This window comes from Rattus rattus, chromosome 5, assembly GCF_011064425.1.
Source record: "Rattus rattus isolate New Zealand chromosome 5, Rrattus_CSIRO_v1, whole genome shotgun sequence".
Taxonomy (NCBI): domain Eukaryota; kingdom Metazoa; phylum Chordata; class Mammalia; order Rodentia; family Muridae; genus Rattus; species Rattus rattus.
The window spans coordinates 142,323,883-142,349,076 of NC_046158.1; the positions used below are offsets into that span (position 1 = coordinate 142,323,883).

Sequence of the window (25,194 nt, forward strand, 5' to 3'; positions counted from 1 at the left end):
AGCTGAACAGGTGCTAAGCACTTCTACAGCCATCAGGGTGACTCTCCCTGCCCTCCTGACTATTCCTAATGGCAATGGCCACCAGTAAAACCTTCCAGCAGAGGAAGGGACAAGAGAAGACTGAGTAAGAATGCACAGAGCCTCAGGTAAACTCATGACAGGTTTTCTCCATGTTCTGAAGGATCTACCATCTCATTGAATACAAGGAACTTAGAGACATAGTGGGAGCTGAAGGTAAATGTTACTCCAGGGCTCAAGTTTTTGGTAAGCCAATTGGTTCTGGGCCTACTGAACTCTGAGGTGGGGTAGAAGCTGACTCTTAGCAATGTCTCTCAAATCTTTCCAGTTTCAGCACAACCTAAAGTACACTTTGACTGTAGGGCTAGCCTCTTCAACAGGAATTCAAATATCAGTTCCTAATTTCCTGATGGTTTTTGGGCACAGCCACATACCGGAGTTTCTTCATGATGGAGGGCCAGCCCAGCAGCTGCTGGTCCCACATGTACTCTGGGGACAGCACCTTTGTCGGCTTATGGTATAGCAGGTACTTGTTCAGATGGCTCTCGTCATGCCACACGGCCTCAATGTTGTTGGCCTTGTCCTTTTCCATAGCCTCATGGCAGGCCTTTGTAAGACGGTGCACCTCTACCACTGACCCTCCAAAGAAGGCTCCCATATAGTAAAAGTCACCCTCATCCTGAGGGATGTAGGCTTGGGACTGTGGCCGGCGCTCATAGGTAAAGGACTCTCGTCGGCTACGGTAGAAGCCAGGATGCAGGGTGCCAAAGAGCGCTGAGAGAATCTCCACACCCACGTGGTCCCTGAACTTCATGTCCACATCTGCACACACGAGGTAGTCCACCTCATGCTGAAAGCGCTGCTCTGAGAAGTGGCTGATCCATCCTGTGCATGGACACGTCCTGCCAGCGGGTGTAGTTGCGCACAGTTAGCACCACCAGCTTCCGCCCTGCGCCCAGGGGCACCTGTGGGACATCAGCTGGCCGGTCAGTGAAGACATAGTAGATGACCTTGTGTCCCACCATGAAGTGCTGCTCTGCCGTCTCCAGGAAGAGCTTCAGGAACACCACATACCTGTGAGGGAGGACAAAAGGGCACGGTGAAGTTTAACACAGTTAAACAATACCAGTGCATACAGATAGGCTGAGGAAACCATGACTGCCCTTTGATCCCTCCACTTTACAGTTGTCCTGATCAGTCTTTAGGCTGTACCTCACATCACCCTGGTTTTCTGCAGAAACATTTATCAGCAACCCATCTTAGCAAGAAATGCTAAGCTAGACCCTGGATACTTCAGCCAGGCAGCAGGGCTAACTCCAAACCTGGAGTTCCAGGTACATTGGCTGAATATATTTCTTGTCTTGGCAAACCTTCAGCAAGCCACCCCTCCATGACTCTGTCCCTTTCCCCACTATTTCTGTCCCAAGATATCCCAAACCCTGTATCTTTGCATTAGCCTGAGTAGAGTCTGTGTTACATAGGGCCTCACTTTTAAACTCTGGAACTATATGGATCCTTGAGGGCTGGTACTATATCCCCTCTGTTGTGGCACTACCCAGGACCCTGTCTCAGAGAAGCAAATTGTCTCTATATTCCAGGCCTTCCTCCTCAGGACTTGAAGGTGCCTGTGCACACAACTATCAGTGATTCACTTATGTTCCCAAGAATCACCCAACAAGAACTCCACAAAAGCAAGAATCAGTCTTAGAAGGGAAGAGGGAAGAGGAGACAGACATTCTAAAAAGAAGGACAAGCCTAAATCAAAACCCTCAGGTAGAAGTACAAAAGGCTTATAGGCTAGGATCTATGTCATCTCCCAGCCCAAGAAATTTTCAACTGCTTCAGATGGCTGTTCTTCCCTTAATGAGCCCTAGAATCATGCATCCCATCACGAGATAACAGATCCTCATCACCTGGCAAGTGTACCAAGTCTCCACTTCACTGTCAGAAACCAGCAAGTTGTTGCTTTCTCTGTGCAAAGGTGAACATGGGGCTACCAGCTAGTCCCATGAGAGGCCTTCTTCTCACAAAGTACCTACCCATACCGGTCAGGAATCTTGCTCATGTACTTAACAGCAGATAAACAAGGTAGTGTTTCTGTCTTGTTACTACTGTCATTTCACTTTAGGAGCTAAAGACATTCTCAACGTGCCCAAGATACCCACCTCCTGAGTCCCAAACCTCTTTCAAGTGTGATTAGCACAAAAACCTCAGAGGTATCCTTGGAACACAGCCAGAAATTTAGGGAAGTGTAAAGCCCTTTTCATATGCAGACAGTACAAATGGCTTCTCTCAACCCTCAGTCTTTCACACTGCAATGCTGCCCTATCCTGATTTCCACAGGTTCCCACAGGGCTTGTTTCCTGCCTACAGGCAGCCTAACCCAGAGTGTCACAGCTTCCTAGATTTACTACTCACTGTCCCAAGGACTGAGGTTAAATATTTCACCTTACCCTTGCTGTCCACCTTGTCCTACATTTGAGGGCATATCAGTGGTCACAGCTTTCCTAACAACCTGTTCCTTGCTGCTAGCCCTGAGGTTGAAGACCTCAAAGTTGTGCTAAGAAATGCAAATGACACCTGATTAAGAGCACAGAGGAAGGGGCAGCTGATCTGGGTGGGATTCTAGAAGGAGGCAGATCTGTGCTCATTCACCTGTGAGCCCACGAGAGCTTAGGAAGGTGACAGTGTGAACAAGTCTTACAAAAACTGAATCTGAAATATAAGTATAGTGCTTTGTTTGCCTAAACTTTGATCATTGTGTGTGCATATATGTAGGTGGTATAAGTATGCCATATGTGTGGGTGTATTTGTGTGTGTGTGTGTGTGTGTGTGTGTGTGTGTGTGTGTGTATTCAAGCTTACTTGCATGTGTGAATGTCACACTTTGGATATCTTCTTCTACCATTAATCTCTTATGTTGTTCAGAATCCTTTCATTGACTCTGATGCCCACTGTTTAGATAGCCTGTTCAACAAGTGGCCTGGAGTCACTTGTCTCTCCCCTCTGCCTATAGTTCTGGGATACCACCATGCCCAACTTTTCCATATATAAGGGATCAAACTTATGTTTTCATGTTCCACTAGCCATTTTGCTGCTTACTTTTTGATGGCAAACACAGTCAGTCCAATCGTGGTATTCCGAAGCTTGAACTGCTCATTTAGTATGTCGATGTTGAAGGTCCCCTCCCAGATGATAGGAGCCAGCCAAGGTGTCAAGACAAGAACATCTTTCCTACTACATGAGGAGAGAGCCACCAGCAACATGTGACCAAACATGCCTGCAAGAACCTGTCTCAGATTCCACACACTCAGCTGCCCCCAGAAGTGATTACCCATTGAGAATGGGGCATGGGCCAAACAAAAGTATCTCTCATTGATTACTCCCACATATTCCCATAAAAACAACTGAGTTCACTACCACCACACCCACAACATCTCTCAAAATCCCTGATGCCAGGGACAGAAAGCAAGGGAGAGAAGCCAAAATGCATAGAGACAGAAGATGCTCTGAGCTCCAGAACTGAATCAGACAACCTAAAGGTTCTAAGAGGGTTGGAGATTCAAGCTCAAGAAGGATTAAAATCATGTCTGGTTTCTTTCTTCAGTTTAGGATTTTTTCCAAACAGGAAACTGCCTCAGGGCTTCAGAACTACTGTGCAACTGAACCAAATCATGCTTTAGTCCTTTAGAACTCTTATACTACACATGAAGTAACTAAATCTACTTACCTTGGTGCTAGTACCTTTGGTTGGGAATAGGCCATTCTGAAAAAGAAAACATCAGAACTTGATAGGTTGGCTATTGGATGTATGTCATTGGAAGCCATGCACCAGACAAACAAACCTGTTCAAGCAGTAGCGAACTCTTTTTTTTTTTTTAGATTTATTTATTTATTTTGTATATGAGTACACTGTAGCTGTCTTCTGGCACACCAGAAGAGGGCATCAGATTCCATTACAGATGGTTGTGAGCCACCATGTGGTTGCTGGGATTTGAACTCAGGACCTCTGGAAGAGCAGTCGGTGCTCTTAACCACTGAGCCATCTCTCCAGTCCCAGTAGCAAACTCTTAAAAATCTGTCCAGTCTACCCATGATCCCTGGATCCAATGATAAGCCAAAGCAGGAAAATCACAGTCTTACTTGACATGAGGTAGGGAGAAGAAGTCATGACACCCTTCCTACCACTTAAAACCAGGAGATTTAAAGTAATCTAAGGACTACTTAACTTTGCAAACTATCAGACTGAACATGTCTGTCCTTGGTAAAGACCAACTGTCCCTCCTGGGCCTACAGCCTGCTTTGGAGCTGTCCTGGCTAGTGGCACAAAGAATCTAAGTTTGGGGGGTTTGTTGTTTCTTTTTTCAGACACATATCAGCCCCAAGAACAGCTGAAAGTGCTTCACATAAAATTCCCTGGGGCAATGTGTTACAGTGGGTTGTCCCCACAATGGATGCCAAGACCGGATGGACAAGATCCACTTCTGCTAATAAGCTAAATGCTGTATGATGGTGTGTAAACCAGGAAGCAGGGATGAAATGACATTCAGCAATAATAGCACTGGCTATTCTTCTAGAACAACTGAAATCAGTTCACAGCAACCACATGGAGACCCACAACTGTATGTAACTCCAGTTTGAGGGGACTTGAGACATTTTCTTTTTTTCTTTTGCTGGACATGTTTTATTCACATTTCAAATGTTATACCTTTTCCTGATTTTCCCTCCAGAAACCTGCTATCCCATTCCTCTCCCCATGTTTCTATAAGAGTGATCCCCCACCCACCCACCCACTCACTTCCTCCCTCCTCCCCATTTTAGCATCCCCCTACACTAGGGCGTCAAGCCTTCACAGGACCAAGGGCCTCTTCTCCCATTGATGCCCAACAAGGCCATTCTCTACTACATATGTGGGTGGATCAATAGGTCCATCCCTGTGTGTGTTTGGGATGGTAGTTTAGTCGCTGGGAGTTCTGGTTGATATTGTTGCCCTTCCTAAGGGGTTGCAAACCCCTTCAGCTCTTTTAGTCCTTTCTTCTCCATTGGCAATCCCATTATCAGTTCAATGGTTGGCTGTAAACATCCTTATTTGTCAGTCTCTGACAGAGCCTCTCAGGAGACAGCTATAACAGGCTCTGGCCAGGGTGCACTTCTTGGTATCCATAGTAGTGTCTAGGCTTGGTGGCTATATATGGGATGAACCCCAAGGTGGGGAAGTCTCTAGATGGCCTTTCCTTCAGTCTCTACTCCACACTTTTTCTCTGTGTTTTCTCCTGTTAATATTTTTGTCCCCCTTCTAAGATGGCTTGAAGCATCTACACTTTTGTCTTCCTTCTTCTTGAGCTTTGTGTGGCCTATGAATTGTGTCTTGGGTATTCTGAGCAAACTCCAACTCAATTCTTCACAGAGTTAGAAAGAACAAGTTGCACATTCATTTGGAATAACAAAAAATCCAGGATAGTGAAAACTATTCTCAACAATAAAAGATCTTCTGGGGGAAATCACCATCCCTAACCTCTAGCTGTATTACAGAGCAATAGTGATAAAAACTGCATGGTGTTAATACAGAGACAGGCAGGTAGATCAATGGAATAGAATTGAAGGTCCAAAAATGAACCCACATACCTATAGTTACTTGATCATTGACAAAGGAGATGAAACCATCCAGTGGAAAAAAGACAGCATTTTCAATAAATAGTGCTGGTTCAACTGGAACTCAACAAGGAGAAGAATGACAATTGACCAATTCTTTTTTTTTCTTTTTTTTTTTGGAGCTAAGAACTGAACCTAGGGCCTTGAGCTGGCTAGGCAAGCGCTCTACCACTGAGCTAAATCCCCAACCCCCAATTGACCGATTCTTATCTCCTTGTACAAAGCTCAAGTCCAAGTGGATCAAAGATTTTCACATAAAATTAGATACACTGAAATTAATAGAAGAGAAAGTGGCGAAGAGCCTTGAACATATAGGCAAAGGGAAAATTTCCTTAACAGAACACCAATGGCTTATGCTCTAAGATCAAGAATCGACAAATGGAACCTCATAAAATTGCAAAGCCTCTGTAAGGCAAATGTCACTGTCAATAGAACAAAACAGCAATCAACAGATTGGAAAAAGATCTTCACCAATCCTATATCCTGTAGAGGGCTAATATCTAATATATACAAAGAAGTCAAGAAATTAGACCCCAGAGAATCAAATAAACATATGAAGAATGGGGTACAAAGCCGAACAAAGAATTCTCAACTGAGAAGCATCAAAGTACCAAGAAGCACTTAAAGAAATGTTCAACATCCTTTGTCATCAGGGAAATCCAAGTCAAAACAACCCTGAGATTCCACCTAACACTAGTAAGAATGGCTAAGATCAAAAACTCAGGTGACAGCAAATGCTGGCAAGGATGTGGAGAAAGAGAAACACTCCTGCATTGTTGATAGGATTGCAAACTGGTACAACCACTCTGGAAATCAGTCTGGAGGTTCCTCAGTAAATTGGACATAGTACTGCCTGAGGACCCAGCTATACCCCTCCTAGGCATATACCCAAAAGATTCTCCAACATATATAACAAGGACACATGTTCCACTATATTTATAGCAGACCTATTTATAATAACCAGAAGCTGGAAAGAAACCAAATGCCCTTCAACAGAGGAATGGATACAGAAAATGTGGTATATCTATACAATGGAGTACTACTCCGCTATTAAAAACAAGGACTTCATGAAATTCTTAGGCAAATGGGTGGAACTAGAACATATCTTCCTGAGTGAGGTAACCCAATCACAAAAGAACACACATTGTACCCACTCACTGATAAATATTAGCCCAAAAGCTCAGAATACCCAAGATAAAATTCACAGATTACATTTTCTGACCTCTTTAGGAACAGAACAACTGCAGTGCATAGGCATACATGCTGTCAAAATACTAATACATACAAATCAAAAAATAAATATTTTTCCCTAAAAAGACAGAAAATGGGCCAAAAGATAACACAGGGTATGAATTACCAAGGATGAGGCTTGATTAAACCTTAGTCAATGAGTCAAAGAGAAACTCTGCAGGCCTCCGTTTCTAGGAGGCACTATTCCTGAGTAGCCATGCTCAGAGAAAGAATAAAGAAGGGGCAAGTTGGGTGCCAGGGTCCCTAGTAGGATTCAATAGTCAATGGGCTCAGTTTACATGATTAAATATTCTGAACATGGATGATGATGATGACTGAACCAGAAGAATGTGTTTGCTGCAGTGAACAGGTACAATGGGGAGGCTGCTAGACTCATGTGTTTTACAAATTACCCTTGGAATAGTGGGACATACATAAAAAGTAACTCAGCTCTGTATCAGATGAGTCAGCCTGGCTCTTTAAAAGCCAAAGTACATGAAGTTAGTAAAAAAAAGTTTAAGGCTATATGTTACACTTCATTTACAGAAAGGTACTTCCCAGCTTCCCATGTCACACACACACACACACACACAGAGAGAGAGAGAGAGAGAGAGAGAGAGAGAGAGAGAGAGAGAGAGAGAGAGAGAACACTCTACACCACTCTGCCCAGTGCTACAGAGTATAATATAAGGGCCTGTGGTGGTTTGAATGTGCTTTGCCCAAGAGGTTGACTATTGAAAAGTATGGCCTTGTTAAAGGATATGTGGCCTTTTTGGAGAAAGTGTGTCACTGCAGGGGAAGGATTTGTGTTGTGGTAAAGTAAAAAGTTAAAAAAAGTTTCTTTTACCCTGCACTAGATTCAGCACCATGGTCCCACAAGACATGTTAGATATTTTCATCTCAGTCAGCAAAGCATCTCACCCACTTAGCTTCATCCCATATCGCACAGTCGATGGATCCTCTCTGAGCCTGGCAACAATTTCTCTACCCACCTAGTTCCCAAGGCATGTTGACACCATGCCAGACATACACATCCCAATTCTGTGGTGGCCCAGTGTGTCCAGCCACCACACACTCTCTTGAACTCAATTAAATCACCACATGGAAGAACACACAACACCTCTGATTCAATTGGTAAGATATAATTGCCCACCTAGATAAGATACAGTTGGCTCATCTAGATATACAAAATCCTGTATACATCTATCCCTTAAGAATATTCATAGCAGCCTGTAAATGTTCAAAGAAGAATCTTAACATCTGCCTCCATGTTCTCTTGCCTGCTGTCTCCCCTGGTCTCCTCCTCTCTAAAACTTTTCTCCCACCCATCCTTCCTTCTCGTTCAATGACAGGCCTTATTCTATCTGGTACCTGCCTTCACCTGCATAACAACATCATCCTACAGATTTGTCTTTGAGTCCATCTTCCCAGCTGCCTGTGGAAGTCTGTTCCTTGGCTTCCTTTGGATGAACATGGAGAACTCTCAGTTTTTCCTTTGCCATGCATGTCTGGATACTGCCATGCTCTCACCTTGATGATAATGGATTGGGCCTCTGAACCTGTAAGCCAGTCCCAATTAAATGTTGTCCTTTATAAGAGTTGCCTTTGTCATGGTGTCTGTTCACAGCAGCAAAACCCTAACCAGGGCAGAAGATGGCACCAGGGACTGGGGTATTGCTGTGATAGCTCTAATCATGCTGTGGTTTAGAAGACTGTGGATGTGTGTACTTTGGATATGGGAAGCAGTAGAATACTTTAAGTGTGTCTCAATATACCATCTTAGTAGGGATATGGAAAACATTGGTGCTGAGGATGATTTGAACTCTGCACACCTGATCAAAGATGTGTCATTGGAGAAGAACTTTAGTATGTGACTTAGAGACTTATTTTTTATAATTTGTTAAAGTACATGGATGCATTTTGTTAATGTTCAAAGAGTCTGCCTGAGGTTGATGTGAAGAGACTTAGATCAATTACTTTGACAAAAAGAAGTCTCAAAACAGCCTGGTATAAATTCTGACCTGTTAAAGTTCACTCTTATGAAGAAGAACATTTTAACAAAAAGGAGCAGGATAAGAAAATAGAAATATAAAGTGAATGTTTCAAGTAATAAAGGGGCACTACGAAGTGAAATGAAGCAGAATCCTATGTTCAAGAAGAAAAACAGATTAATGGAGTGGTAACTTTAGGGCAAGATCTTACCCAGCTAGATTTAGGCTCAGGCATAGTACTACACATATTCAATCCAAGAAGACAAAGCCAAGTAGATCTCTGAGTTCAAGGCCAGCCTGGGACACAGTAAGTTCTAGGTGAAGAAATGCTTAAGTCCAAATTTAGTTGTACATGCCTTTAATCCTAGCACTGAGGAGATAGATCCTTGCAGATCTGAGTTCAAGTTCCAAGCATAGCAATTGGAAAACAGAAATCTAGTAATAGATAATGGGGGTCATATTCCAGCCTGAGCAAGGAGCAGGACTTGGCAGCTTTAGCCTCATGGTTCTGGCTTTAGAGTCAAAACTAGAAAGGAATCCTGGGACAATTGATGCTGATTAGCTGGATCTAAGAAATTAGTGGTCATTAAGAAGAGACCAGCATCATTGAGATGGAATCTTCTGAGAAATGTTTTCTGAAATCAAAAAGGAACTGTGTCCCAGAAATAGCCAAGGTTGTATCTCATACTGAAGCAGGACTTGGTAGTATGAAGATGTTAAGGGATTATGGAGAGCAGCTGAATTTTGGCCCTGTGAGAGTCCAGGGAAATCCATTGGTGCAGTCACAGTTACAGTTGACAGCCCAGGACTGAAGGTATCATGTGAAGAATTTTAGGGTTGGCACCATGAAGATAGTGCATAAGAGGCTATTGGTTAAGCCTAGTTGCAGCAGAAAACCCCAACATATTGGAGATGTCAATACTATTTGATGACCACCAAGAACATCTGAATCCACACAGTAGAATCAATGAAATCCAACAGTGCTACAAGCAGCAGAGCTAGAGAAGTGACACAGCCTTTTGGAGGAGCCCAAGAGACCACATTTGGATCCTAGACATTGGAACAAGAAGCTGTGGAGTTGGAGCTACCTTGTAGACCCCAGAGTTTTAAGTATGCAACAGCTGTGGTATACCTGACTAGGAAAGCTGCCAACAGGGAGTGGAACCAGGCCAGGAGAAAGAAGTTTGTTGCAGTCAACAAAGATAAAAAGGGGTCAAGATCTGAAGACTGGTTTGACATCAGACATGGGGATGCAGATTTTGAGGTTTGCTCAACTGCTTTCCTGTCTTGCTTTGGGGATTACAGTTGTGTGATTAGATGAATCACCAAAGAGACATTGAACTATGGGGTTTTTTTAGGATCATTGAGACTGTGATAGGCTATGGAGACTTTGGAAGTTGAACTAAAAATTTTTAATTATGTTATAGCTATGTATGGCTCCCACAAATTCATGTGTTTAAACAAGCATATGCAGGCTAGGAAGTAGAATGTGGTGGTCTGAATATGCTTGACCTAGGGAGTGGAACTATTAGGAGATATTTTTTGTTGAAGGATGTATGGACTGTGGCTGTGGGCTTACATAGGGCTTCCTCCTAACTAACTGTATGGAAGCCATTCTTCTCCTATCTGCCTTTGCTTGAAAATATAGAACTCTCAGCTTCTCCTGTGTTGTGCCTGACTGGATAATTCCATGCTCCCACTGTGATGATACTGGACTAAACCAATGAACCTGTAAGTCAGCCCCAAATAAATGTTGTCCATTATGATAGTTGCCTTGATCATGGTGTCTGCTCACAGAAGTCAAAATCTAACAAGGACAACTTCAGATACCTTGACAGGGTGACAACTTCCCGGACATTCAGCTTTCCCACAAACATGCTGCAGAAAGAGAACACAGGAGATAGGTTTGGTTTAGTGTTCCAGGAGGATTTAGTGTTCAGGCACACAGAGCCTGGTGGAAAGGCAAAGTTGTGCCTGAAAGTATAGTGCATCTAATACAATTATAGAAGAGTACAGTACATGTCACTCCAAGCATTATTCCCATAGCATAAAAGTCAAGCACAGGCACACTGTAAATGCAAAAGTAAAACACTGCTGTCAAGGTTCAATGCCCCACACTCATCAACCACTCCAGAGTGGAACCTGAGCAGGAAAGGAATTCCAAAATACTGAGATTCCCAGCCCCTTCCCATCAAGAAGTGAACTCTAGTCCTGTCATCGAAGAACTAAACTAAGGCAATGATGCTGGATGACTTCAAACTCAGCTTCTGGCAGCCTGAGATAACAAGTAATAATTCACTGGTCTAGAACCTTCCAGCAACACTGACAGGAAGCCCAACCCACAGCCCAGGGACAATCTCAACCACCAAAAATATGTGAGAACTCCATAGAGACCTACCTACCTCTGCAAAGCCAATCCTAGGGACCTCTGGAGACACAGTCATCAAAGGTGTGATTGCTTCCAAACATAAATGAGGATTGAACAGAGTGCTTTGCAGCCAGGGAAAACAGACACTAGAGGAATTTGGTGAGAAAAAAAGTAGGTGGGAAGCTGTCTAGTGGGAAGCACAGCAAAGACAAAGATCAAGGCCAGAGCCTCAGCTCAACAGCATGAATGGCTTGATCAGGAACATAGTCATCAGCTGCTGGAGGGGGTCAGCAGGCAAGTTCCAACTCAATTTTGAAGGATAATTATGTACTAGTAGAAAAGTAAGGTTGAGACAGACAGACGAGCATGTGGCTGATGTACAGCAGAATCAGGAATGAAAAGTAATGCCAGGGAAAGCCTTCCCAAAACTCAGACTGACAGAATATGGGGAAGATGGAGATGGACTGGCCCCCAATATGGGTCCAGTTATAGAATACAAAAGACCTTGCATTGAACAGGCTACTGGGGAAAAGAACCTGTTCATATTGCCACTCACATATATACAAAAGGGAAAGTCTAGAGCTATCCATATAGGTATAGGCCACAAGGTAGCATCTAGCAAAAAATTCATCCTGCAAGTTACCCATCCATCTACACACACATGAATGACACATTCACATATCACAAACACACACATATTAATATCATATGCACACACACACACACACACACACACACACACACACACACATTCCAGTGCCCACTCACCTGCTCACAGCTCCTGTGTCTCCCAACTCCTGGCTTCTGGGTTTCAGGAGCCCATAGCTGTAAGAAGGATAGGTATAACAGCAGCTATTATGACACACACCTGAGACCAGTTGTCTGTTCCTCCCTCCAAATCACTACTATTTTCAGCAAAGTAAGCAGAGAAGTTCTCAGTGGGGATGCATGGCAAGGACATAGGACTAAACATACTCAACCCACTGGAAGAAGAGGTGGCAAGAAGGACCTTGGGAACAAGGCCTGCATCTGGACAACTGAAGTAGTTGCAAACAGTCTTTAAAATGTGCCAGACCCTACAACCCAATACCGCCTCAGGAACATGTTCTGACTGTGTTTACAGAAGTCCCAGTAGATGAGCAGTATCTACTTCATGATGCTTCACAGACTATCTTCATAGGAAGAATGCTGAAGTCCAGTTCCAAGGCCTACCATGTGGTATGATGTCATTATGCAGGTGAGGCAAGTACAAAATAGAATGAGGCCTGTCATTGGACGAGAGGAAGGATGGGCGGGAGGAAAGTTTGAGGGAGGAGGAGGAGACTGGAACAAGGGAGAGAAAGCTGCAGAGAAACCATGGAGGTTGAGGTTAAGATTCCACTCTGTGTATTTACAGGGTGTTATGAATATTCTTAAAGGATGGATGTGTACAGGGCTTTGTATGTCTAGGTGGGCAATTATATCTTATCAATTGGATCAGAGGTTATTGTGTTGTGTGCTCTTTCTTGTGGCAAATTAAGTTTAAGAGAATATGTGGCAGCTGGGACACTAAGCCGCCACGGAACTGAGATGTATGTTTCTGGCCAGATATCTATCGGATATCTTGGGGTACTGCAGTGCTGGAACAACTGGGGGATAAAAGAAAGCCATTTTATATAATTTTAAAACAACATTACCCTCCTCTCCTTCCCCAGGCCCACCCTCACAGATAAAGCCAAATGACTGCTTATTAGCTCCAGTCCCCTATTATGGAATCAGGGGCTTCACCATTGTGGACAAGCAAAAGCTCTGGGTTTTGAACCAAAAACAACCACATCATCACTGTGCTAGTAGGGATACACACAGCTCAGGGTTCCCAACAGGGTCTCAACTCTTCCTCACCAGCGTGTCTTCTTACCCAAAGAAGACTAAGAAAAGCACTATGAAGGGAAGAATTCCAAGGTGAAGTGAGTAGCACTTTGGTCCTCCTGAAAAACAGCAGCACAGAATCCAGTTACTCATCAGCTTCTTGGGCCTGACTCCCCTCCAAGCCTCTCCTGAGATTCAAAGGTTGTCCTCTTCCCTACAGCTACCACTCTTTCTCAGCAGTCCAAATCTCAGCTGGATCCCCAGCCCCATTGAACACTCAAAGGGGAGAAAAGATTGCCCCACTTCCAACTCATGACTCCAGCTGCTCCCCTAAATCTTCAGGGGTCCTAGGTCCTCCTAGCACTGAGCCTTTCTTACTGTGGTATAATACAATAACCAAAATGAGTAGCTTTGTGCCGCTGCTGGCTCTATCACAGGAAGCCAGGGCCAGCTCCCATCTGTACAATGTATGCTTGCATCCACAGAGACAGCAGCTGGTCTTTTTTAGTAAATTAGACTCATCCTAGGGTTGAAACCCAGGGCAGATGTGTACTATGTAAGTGTTTCAGCACTTCTCTGAACCACTAGTAACTCAGATTATTTTTATTTCTCTAGAAGTTATATATTATCATAATCAGTCCTAAAAGACATATGTCTAAATAGATTCATATGCCATCTCTGGAGAAAGAGCTCAGTCAGTAAAGCTTTTCCCACAGCCACACAAGCATGAGCACCTCAGTTCATATCCTCAGGGCCTACGTAAAACTCAAATATGTGTAATCCCAGCACTCCTGTGATGAGATAGAAGGGAAATAGGAAAATCCATGAAAGTTCACAGGCAAGAAAGCAGGGCCTACCATGTGAGGAACTACAGAAGAAACCCTGCCTCAAACAAAGAAAAGGCAAGAATGGATACCCACGGTTATTCTCTGACCATCACAGGCACACCCATATTCACATAACATGTTTTAAGGCTTATATCTAAAAATGTTTACCTCTCCCTGTCCCAGCCAGTAACTTTCCCTCTCACCTACCTGATAGGATACTTTGTTTTGTACATTTTATATATTTATTTAATTGTATGTTTATGAACCTGTGCATGCCAGGGAGTACAAGTAGAGGTCAGAGATCAACTTGCAGGGTCTGCTTTTATCATTTTATGATGTGGGTTCTACAGACTGAACTCAGGTCATCAAGTTTGGCAGCAAGGACCTGTACCTATTGAGCCATCTCATTTGTAACTTATGTTTTCTCTCCTTGTCTCCAAATCTACCCACAATGAAACAACTGATTTCTAAAATACTCTAGAACAAGAAGGTGACATTTGAACGTATTTCTTCTCCTCGTGTTTTTCTCCCCCTTTGGGTAGTTACTAGGTTAACTATAGAGAAATCTAACTAAAATTAATGTTTGCCTAATTGTGTAATAGTTGCTCTTTTTAAAATTTTGGACTGAAGAGAAGGCTCAATAGTTAAAAAGCACTGACTTTTCTTCTAAAAATTCAAGATCCAACATCCACTTGTCACCTCACAAAGGTCATCAACACCAGTCGCAAGGTATTCAATGCTCTCTTCTTGCCTTTGTGAGCACACAATATACTTGGTAAACAGATATACATGCAGACATAAAATAAAAACATAAGTTTATAAAAGACTACTTTCTTTTTTTTTTTTTTTGACACAGAGTTTCTCTGTGTAGCCCTTGATGTTCTGAAACTTGTTCATTAGACCAGACTCTGCTGCCCATGTGCTATGGTTAATGGCTTCTGCCATCACCGTCTAAGAATGTTCTTTTAAAATATATTTTATATCTAATAAAGCATGACCATTTAGATAAACTTTGTTAGACTTTAAACAAGGAGATCTCTTTGCTTTCTATGTTTATACATTTTGCTCCTCAACTACATAGGATTCATGAGAGACATGTGTTCCCTTTTTTCACTCCTTATATAGCACAATGATGTTGAGACTCACAACAGGTGGGTTGGAGAATCACTGGGGTTTGTTGCATTGCAACTGAACTGGGAAACTTAAGACTTAAGATTCAGAGACAGACCCTAATTCAAAGGATTAGGTAGAAAATGATAAAGGAGGGCACCTGATGCCCTCTTTTGTACTCTCTAATGATACTCATGAGCTTTCTCTCTCTCTCTCTCTCTCTCACACACACACACACACACACACACACACACACACACAAACACACACACATACAGAAAGAGACAGAGGGAGAGGGAGAGGAAGAGGGGGGAGAGAGGGAGAGGGAGAGGGAGAGGGAGAGAGAGAGAGAAAGAGAGAGAGAGAGAGAGAGAGAGAGAGAGACAGAGAGAGAGAGAGAGAGAGAGAGAGAGAGGTGCATGCACATACCACTTTCTTAAAAATCATTGACTAAAAATCCCAGCATTAATGGTGAAGGCATCACAAAGTCCCATTCTTATCTAAGGAACTATTGGTCACTCAGAGCTTCTGGGGAGGGAAGAATACATTTTCTTCAGGAAGACAGCCCCTGAGGAACTGCTCAGACTCCAATAGATGAGCCTACATCCAAGGGAAAGCATGTAACATTAAATGGATTTAGTGTTTTGTTTTGGTTTTGGTTTTTGAAAAATCACATGAAATTGTGACAAAAGTGGGGGATATAGGAGGAGCTGGAAAGGAAAAAAATATAGGGTAGGTTTGATCAAAGCATATATATGCATGTATAAAATTCTCAAAAAATAAAAGTAAATCTAAAAAAGCCTGATGAAATGGCTCAGCAGTTCAGAGAGAGAGAGAGAGAGACAGTGAGAGCAAGCACATTGCACTAGCAGAGGACGCAAGTTGATGTCTCAACACCCACATTAGGTGGCCCACGAAAAATCAAATAGTGCACATTTTTTTATTTTTTTATTGGATATTTGTTTTAATTTAAATTTCAAATGTTATTCCTTTTCCCAGTTTCCCAGATATAAGCCCCCTATCTCCTTTTGTTTTCTAATTTCTCTGGCTAGGATTTCGAGTACTATATTGAATAAGTAGGGAGAGAGTAGGCAGCCTTGTTTAGTCCCTGATTTTAGTGGGATTGCTTCAAGTTTCTATCCATTTAGTTTAATGTTAGCTACTGGTTTGCTATATGTTGCTTTTACTATGTTTAGATATGGGCCTTGAATTCCTGATCTTTCCAGCACTTTTATCATGAAGTGGTGTTGAGTTTTGTCAAATGCTTTCTCAGCATCTAATGAAATGATCATTTTTTTCCTTTCAGATTGTTTATATAGTTGATTAAATTTACAGATTTCTGTATATTGAACTATCTTTGCATCCCAGGGATGAAGCCTCCTTAATGATGATGGATGATCATTTTGATGTTTTCTTGGATTCAGTTTGCAAGAATTTTATTGAGTATTTTTGCAATGATATTCATAAGGGAAATTGGTCTGAAGTTCTCTTTCTTTGTTGGGTCTTTGTGTGGTTTACGTATTCGCGTAATTGTGGCTTCATAGAAGGAATGTGGTAGTGCTCCTTCTATTTCTATTTTGTGGAATAGTTTGGACAGTGTTGGTGTGAGGTATTCTATGAAGGTCTGATAGAATTCTGCACTAAATCCATCTGTTCCTGGGCTCTTTTAGGCTGGGAGATTTTTAATAACTGCTTCTATTTCTTTAGGAGTTATGAGGTTGTTTACATTGTTTACAGGTTCCTGATTTAACTTCGATACATTGTATTTGTCTAGAAAATTGTCCATTTCCTACAGATTTTCCAGTTTAGTTGAATACAGGCTTTTGTAGTAGGATCTGATGGGTTTTTTTTTAATTTCCTCAGATTCTGTAGTTATGTCTCCCTTTTCATTTCTGATTTTGTTAATTTGGATACACTCTCTGTGCCCTCTGGTAAGTCTGGCTAAGGTTTTATCTATCTTGTTGATTTACTCGAAGAATCAGCTCCTGGTTTTGACAGTTCTTTGTATTGTCCTTTTTGTTTCTACTTGGTCAATTTCAGCCCTGAGTTTGATTATTTCCTGCCTTCTATTCCTCCTAGGTGTATCTGCTTCTTTTTGTTCTAGAGCTTTTAGGTGTGCTGTCAAGCTGGTGACATATGCTCTCTCCTGTTTCTTTCTGCAGGCACTCAGAGCTATGAGTTTTCCTCTTAGCACAGCTTTCATTGTGTCCCATAAGTTTGGGTATGTTGTGCCTTAATTTTCATTAAGTTTTAAGAAGTCTCTAATTTCTTTCTTTATTTCTTCCTTGACCAAGTTTTCATTGAGTAGAGTGTTGTTCAACTTCCATATATATGTGGACTTTCTGTCATTTTTGTTGTTATTGAAGACCACCCTTAGTCCATGATGATCTGATAGGATACATGGGATTATTTCTGTTTTCCTGTATCTGTTGAGGCCTCTTCTGTGACTGATTATAGGGTCAGTTTTGGAGAAGGTGCCATGAAGTGCTGAGAAGAACATGTATCCTGTTGTTTTAGGATGCAATATTCTATAAATATCTGTTAAGTTCATTTGGTTCATAACTTCTGTTAGTGTATCTATGTCTCTGTTTACTTTCTGTTTCCATGACCTGTCCATTGATGAGAATGGGGTGTTTTGTTGTGTGAGTTGCAATGTGTGACTTGAGCTTAAGCGAGGCTTCTTTTATGACTGTAGGTGCCCTTGTATTTGGGGCATAGATATTTAGGATTGAGAGTTCATCTTTGTGATTTTTTTCCTTTGATGAATATGAAGTGTCCTTCCTTATCTTTTTTCATGACTTTTGGTTGAAAGTCTATTTTATTCGATATTAGAATGGCTACTCCAGCTTGTTTCTTTGGACTATTTTCTTGGAAAGTTGTTTTCCAGACTTTTACTCTAAGGTAGTGTCTGTCGTTGTCTCTGAGGTGTGTTTCCTGTATGTAGCAAAATGCTGGGTCCTCTTTACCTACCCAGTCTGTTAGTCTATGGCTTTTTATTGGGGATTTGAGTCCATTGATATTAAGAGATATTAAGGAATAATTGCCGCGGTCGGCAATCTTGGAGGTTCCAAGGATCCGCGGGGGGACCCCTGTTGAGGACACGTGTGGAGCGGAGACGGGATGGCGAACAGAGACACAGACACAGAGAGAGTGTGGTCAACTGTTGCAACTTTACTAAGAGAGCATCAGACATTTATACACAATTTTCATTGTATAACAATCTTGGACCATGGCCAGAAATATTTGATTTTTCTGTAAAAAGGTACAGCTTGCTTTTTTATTTTCAGACTAGCCGCAGTCAGCCAGCCTAGTCTAGTTTTCCATTTTTCACACCAAGGAGGAAGTTTTAGGGGACCGCAAGTCTAGCATATCTTACGCCATCAGGTCTGTGCACCTAGTTCCAACGCTCTAGTTAACCCTTTGATCCCATCTTTGTTAGTCCTGTAGATGTACATCCAAGGCTTGGGGCAATAATATTGTATGTCTGATCCCTGTCTAAAGTATCTGATGATCTGTGACCTTACCTCCCATTTCTCTTCCTCTGAGAGCACACACCAAGGAGGACAGGCTCTTGTCAATCTTTCTGACCAAGGCAGTGACAAATACCTGACCCTATATTCATCTTTAGTAACCCACCTATCAAAATTCAAATCATATTCTCCAGTATATGGTAATGGAGCATCCGTTGGTCGATACACATATGGTCCCCTGTAAGTACCTGTTTGTCACCACCTGTTTCTATATTCTGTAAAATATTCATAGCCGACCCAAAGCTCAAGGAATCATTTCTCAACAATTTTACCAACACCCTAAAAAAAATATCACTATCCTTACAAGTATAATTCTTTGCTAAATCTTTGATTTCCTTATCTATAAGAGAAGACATAATCTACAACCTTGGAGTCCCTATCATCAGAGGCTCTGTCTGCTATAAAGAGGAAGTAGGAAAGCTTGTGGTATTAGTAAGCAAATATAGATCAAGACCTTCTGTCCTATTATTAGAGGAAGTCTCTGTCTTGCCAAGATCATACTCAGAATCAAACAAAAAAAAAGGAATAAAGAAATAAGTGCTGACAATGATCTTTCCCATGACCCAGATGCCCATCAGCCCAGAGCCAAGTTTGCAGCAGGGGGCAAGTCCAGGTGCACATCTTCTTGGAGTCCGCCGCACGCAAGCAGGGGGCTTAACCACGTGTGGTGCGAACCCTCGAACTGGCTCCCACTCAGGCATCATGTCTGCCCCGGAGCTCGGTTATCTCTGCTGCAGGCGCGGCAGTTCCTCCTTTTTTATTTTTTAAAAGCACCAAATTGAGATCTGCTTGAACCTGGGGAATGGAATCTGCAAAGCATCGGAATACAATTGGGAAGACCATTAGTACAACAACAAGTAGTAAAATCCCAACTCCAATAAAAATAAAATATTGTGTCCAATCGATTGGATTCAATGATTTAACTCCATCCGCAAAGGATATTGCCAATCCAGAGAGGTCCACTGCATCTACATGTTGTTTACTCATTTCTGTGATTAAGGACGTCAATTCCTGAATATTATAAGAAATGTTATCATCATCCCATATGCCTAGCAAATGTGCTTTGTAGCACATTCTTCTGTAGCATTATAAGGTAAAGGAGTCACACAAATAAAATCATAATTAGCGTGACAGCGTGTGGCCATCCTAGTCTTAATGTTTGCAACATCTCGTCCTAATTCTAATACTACCTCTTCTAGGGCATTTAATCTAGTTTCTAATTTCAAATCTATAATCTTCTGTTCTGATAATGCAAGGGTAACATTCTTATGGAGATCATTAACAAAAGTGGCAGTTTGCATTTCCTTAACCAAAGCAGTGGTAGAAACAGCAAAAGAAGTAATAATAGCTATCAAAGCGGTTATACCTAGAATTAAGGCTGCTACAAATCTTTTTGTCCTAATCAAACCCGTAGCATACCTAATAGTCTGGATGGCAGAATCATCAAACCATGGCTCATCTCCCAAATCTACCGGTAACAAAACTTAAGGAGGTCTCCTGACAATCAATATAACAGATCCTGATACAGTGGAATCAATGCAATTAGTCAGCTTACATGATGTACACTTAATACTAAAAATAGATTCAACCTTATCTATGCTAATCAATTGTGGCAATCCTACTAATATTGCATAGGGATAGGTAACACAAGCAGAAACTGAAACAGCATCATAATCAGCAGCTCCTGGTTTCTTCAGCAAAAGTTTCTCACTAGAAGCAACCAGTCGGAACAGTTCTGGATGTTCTATTAGTGGTTTGTTCTGTCTATCAAGCGTCTGGCGTGGTTTCATTTTCAGCTCTAGGCGAGTCGCCTTGATCTTTTTGGCCAGGTTCCGCATTATCTGGCGGTTCGGCCTCTTTCGGCGTGGGGGACGGATGTCCGTTTCCTTTGGCTGGCCTGATGAGTCTGTCTGGGACCCAAATTGGTGATTCGGCATCCTGTGGGAAAACACAAGCATAGCCTCGCCCAGAGGCAATTAGCACATCTGGCCCCTTCCATAGGCCAGTTAATTGGTCTTTCCATCTGACCAGGGGTTTAGGAGCACTCTCCTTCTCTGCCCAATGTCTTTCGGCGGCTGTAAGCCCCTGGTTATCTGTATTTACATGATTCAAAACGAATAGGGAATGGCTAAGCAAATGATGGGGAGTTGTATACTTACCTGCTGACCTTAACTTTTGAATCTGTGCTTTAATATTCTGATGTATACGTTCCACAATGGCTTGCCCTTGTGGGTTGTATGGAATTCCTGTGACATGGGCTATGTTCCACTGTTGATAAAAATGTTCTAAGGTTTTTGCCACATAGGCAGGTGTATTGTCAGTCTTTATTTTCTTCGGGATACCCATGTAAGAGAAACTCTGTATCAGGTGTTGTATTACATCTTTCACTGCCTCTCCCGCTCTGGCAGAGGCAAACACCATGTTTGAGTAGGTGTCCACTGTGACATGGACATAACTCAATTTTCCAAACTCTGATATGTGAGTCACATCCATTTGTCATAAAATGCGAGGTTTTAATCCTCGTGGATTAACTCCCATCTTTAATGCATGCCCCCAATCTGGACAATGAGGACAAGATTTAATTATTTCTCGTGCCTGTTCACGAGTAACTTGAAAATGATATCTAAGTGCAGCAGCATTCTGATGATGTAGATCATGACTCTTCTTAGCTGTCTCTACAGCCTGCATGATTTTTGTTAGTGAATCTGCTAAAGCATTTCCTTGGGCTATAGGACCTGGAAGCCCCGAGTGGCCCCTCACGTGCCCTATAAAATATTTATTTTGTCTCTGCTGAATAGATTCTTGTAACTGTTTTAATTTGAGATAAATCTTGGTTCTCGGCGACAGGACTGCTGTCTCTATTTCCGGAAACAAGTTAAATATATATTTGGAGTCTGTGTAAAGGTTGAAAGCCTGTTTCACTTCTGTAAAAGCTATTAAGACTGCTTCAATTTCAGCCTGTTGAGCTGAATATTCTGAATTCTTCTTAATAATGGGGTCCCTATTTTGTATACACACCACTGATCGTCCATTTGAGGACCCATCAGTGAATATATTGATTCCATCTTCTAATGGAGTTTTAGAATATCCTCTAGGGAAAATCACCTCATTTTCTAATACAAAAGTTAAAACTGGGTCCTGAGGTAAATGGAAAACTATTTTCCCTATAAAGCCAATTAAGGATATGATCCATTCATCATTTTCTTGTAATAATTGTTCCAGTTTAGCTTTATTATATGGGATGACAATATTATGCACATCTCTTCCAAATAATTCCTTAGACCTGTATCTTCCCTTGATAATCAATTGAGTGCATAGGGTATCATAAGAAACCAAAACTTTATGCGAAATATGAGGTAAATGAATCCATTCCAATATCCCATTCTGCCACAGGCAGGCTGTGGGGGTATAATTAGTTTTTAGAATGCACAAGGACCACTCTTCAGCAGGATCCAAGCGTTGGACCCTTGTTAGAGTCAATTTTTCATTTACTTTGTTTAATGTCTCACAGGCCTCAATAGTCAATTGTCTGGTAGATATGGGGTTAGGATCTCCATTAAGTATCTCAAATAATGGTTTCAACTCTCCGGTAGTTATTTTCAAATAGGGTCTGATCCAATTAATATTACCCAAAAGCTTTTGAAAATCATTTAATGTTCTTAATCTATCATGTCTTATCTGTAATTTCTGATATGTTATATTATTACCTCTAATATTGGTACCTAAATACTTTAAATTATCATATTTCTGAATTTTCTCCTCAGAGACAATCAAGCCAAATTCCTCCAAAGCATTTACGAGGTCAATTAATTGTTGATCCACTATGGCCCTCTGAGGGTGGGCTATCAATATCATCCATATAATGAATCATATATGAATTTTTATATTTTTTCCTGATGGAAGAAATGGCCTGATCCACAAATTTTTGACATAATGTGGGACTATTTTTCATCCCCTGGGGGAGTACTTTCCACTGATATCGTTGATAGGGTCGTTGGTAGTTTGAAGAAGGAACACTAAAGGCAAATCATACACTGGTTCCTCAACATCCTTCTCTGATTGTGCCTCAGCTGATAACAAGACCAAATCCCACTGTTCTGTCAAGATTTCCCTCATCTGTAACCATATGGGATATGCCTGTTTAGGAATGGTTTCTTCTCCATGCTTAACGGTGTACCTTCTCATTTCTCTACCTACTTTCTTCCAATCTTTTAGATTTAAACCTCCTTCTTCTGGAAACCAGGGGGAAACCTTCATGAGGAATTGATAAAATTCTACAGCAATACTTTCCTTGACTTTGAAGCCTCTTTCTGCTAAGAGCCTCTGTAATACTGAGACAAACATTTTTTGTCCTTTTGAGCCCGTTCCTCCCATAATGAGTGACTCACCTTCACCTACCTCTTCTCTGTAGGCGGGACTGCAGTTCCCTGCGGTGAGTCCGTTCCGCTCCTGTAGCGATTGCAGTTCTAAAGCAAGAGAATATAAGACAAACAGGAAAAGCACAAGAAGACAATAGCATGCACGTGTCCGGGGGTCCCTGTTCGGGCGCCAGCTGCCGCGGTCGGCAATCTTGGAGGTTCCAAGGATCCGCGGGGGGACCCCTGTTGAGGACACGCGTGGAGCGGAGACGGGATGGCGAACAGAGACACAGACACAGAGAGAGTGTGGTCAACTGTTGCAACTTTACTAAGAGAGCATCAGACATTTATACACAATTTTCATTGCATAACAATCTTGGACCATGGCCAGAAATATTTGATTTTTCTGCAAAAAGGTACAGCTTGCTTTTTTATTTTCAGACTAGCCGCAGTCAGCCAGCCTAGTCTAGTTTTCCGTTTTTCACACCAAGGAGGAAGTTTCAGGGGACCGCAAGTCTAGCATATCTTACGCCATCAGGTCTGTGCACCTAGTTCCAACGCTCTAGTTAACCCTTTGATCCCATCTTTGTTAGTCCTGTAGATGTACATCAAGGCTTGGGGGCAATAATATTGTATGTCTGATCCCTGTCTAAAGTATCTGATGATCTGTGACCTTACCTCCCATTTCTCTTCCTCTGAGAGCACACACCAAGGAGGACAGGCTCTTGTCAATCTTTCTGACCAAGGCAGTGACAAATACCTGACCCTATATCCATCCTTAGTAACCCACCTATCAAAATTCAAATCATATTCTCCAGTAAATGGTAATGGAGCATCCGTTGGTCGATACACATATGGTCCCCTGTAAGTACCTGGTTGTCACCACCTGTTTCTATACTCTGTAAAATATTCATAGCCGACCCAAAGCTCAAGGAATCATTTCTCAACAATTCTACCAACACCCTAATAAAAATATCACTATCCTTATAAGTATAATTCTTTGTTAAATCTTTGATTTCCTTATCTATAAGAGAAGACATAATCTACAACCTTGGAGTCCCTATCATCAGAGGCTCTGTCTGCTATAAAGAGGAAGTAGGAAAGCTTGTGGTATTAGTAAGCAAAAATAGATCAAGACCTTCTGTCCTATTATTAGAGGAAGTCTCTGTCTTGCCAAGATCATACTCAGAATCAAACAAAAAAAGGAATAAAGAAATAAGTGCTGACAATGATCTTTCCCATGACCCAGATGCCCATCAGCCCAGCGCCAGGTTTGCAGCAGGGGGCAAATCCAGGTGCACATCTTCTTGGAGTCCGCCGCACCCAAGCAGGGGGCTTAACCACGTGTGGTGCGAACCCTCGAACCGGCTCCCACTCAGGCATCATGTCTGCCCCGGAGCTCGGTTATCTCTGCTGCAGGCGCGGCAAATAATGATTGCTGCTTCCTGTTATTTTTGTTGTTAGAGGTGCAATTATGTTTGTGAGTCTCTCTTCTTTTGGTTTCATTGTAAGATTACTTTCTTGTTTTTTCTATGGTTAGTTTCCCTCCTTCTGTTGGAGTTTTCCATCTATTAACCTTTGTAGGGCTGTATTTGTAGAAAGATGTTGTGTAAATTTTGTTTTGTCATGGAATATCTTGGTTTCTCCATCTATGTTGATTGAGAGGTTTGCTGGATATAGTAGCCTGGGCTGGCATTTGTGTTCTCTCAGGGTCTGTATGACATCTGCCCAGGGTCTTTTGTCTTTTATAGTCTCTGGTGAGAAGTCTGCTGTAATTCTGATAAGTCTTTATATGGTAGTTTCTTTAAGGGCTTGACCTTTTTCCTTTACTGCCTTTAATAATCCTTCTTTGTTTTGTGCATTTGATGTTTTGACTATTATGTGATGGGAGAATTTCTTTTGTGCCTCAATCTACTTGGTGTTCTCTATGCTTCTTGTATGATTAGGCATCACTTTCTTTAGGTTAGGGAAGTTTTCTTCTATAATTTGGTTGAAGATATTCACTGGCCCTTTGAGTTGGGAGTCTTCACTCTCTTCCATTCCTATTATCCTTAGGTTTGATCCTCTTGTTGTGTCCTAGAGTTCCTAGATGTTTTGAGCTAGGAGCTTTTGCACTTTAGATTATCTTTGGGAGTTGTGTCGATGTTTGCTATGGTATCCTCAGCTCCTGAGATTCTCTCTTCTATTTCTTGTGTTCTATTGGGGATGCCTGCATCTATGACTCCTGATCTCTTCCCTAGGTTTTCTCTCCAGGGTTCTCTCC

At 42.0% G+C, this 25,194-nt stretch overlaps 1 protein-coding gene across 1 annotated transcript; it reads right to left on the minus strand.

Moving 5' to 3' along the window:
* Positions 1–409: 409 nt before the first annotated feature.
* LOC116901062 (histo-blood group ABO system transferase 2-like) lies at positions 410–24,317 on the minus strand. The gene is given in 9 exon segments (XM_032902635.1): positions 410–899; positions 901–1,092; positions 3,120–3,254; positions 3,748–3,783; positions 12,027–12,083; positions 13,156–13,225; positions 20,285–20,511; positions 22,972–23,039; positions 24,159–24,317. Coding segments are annotated over 9 exon segments (1,434 nt in total).
* Positions 24,318–25,194: the final 877 nt, after the last annotated feature.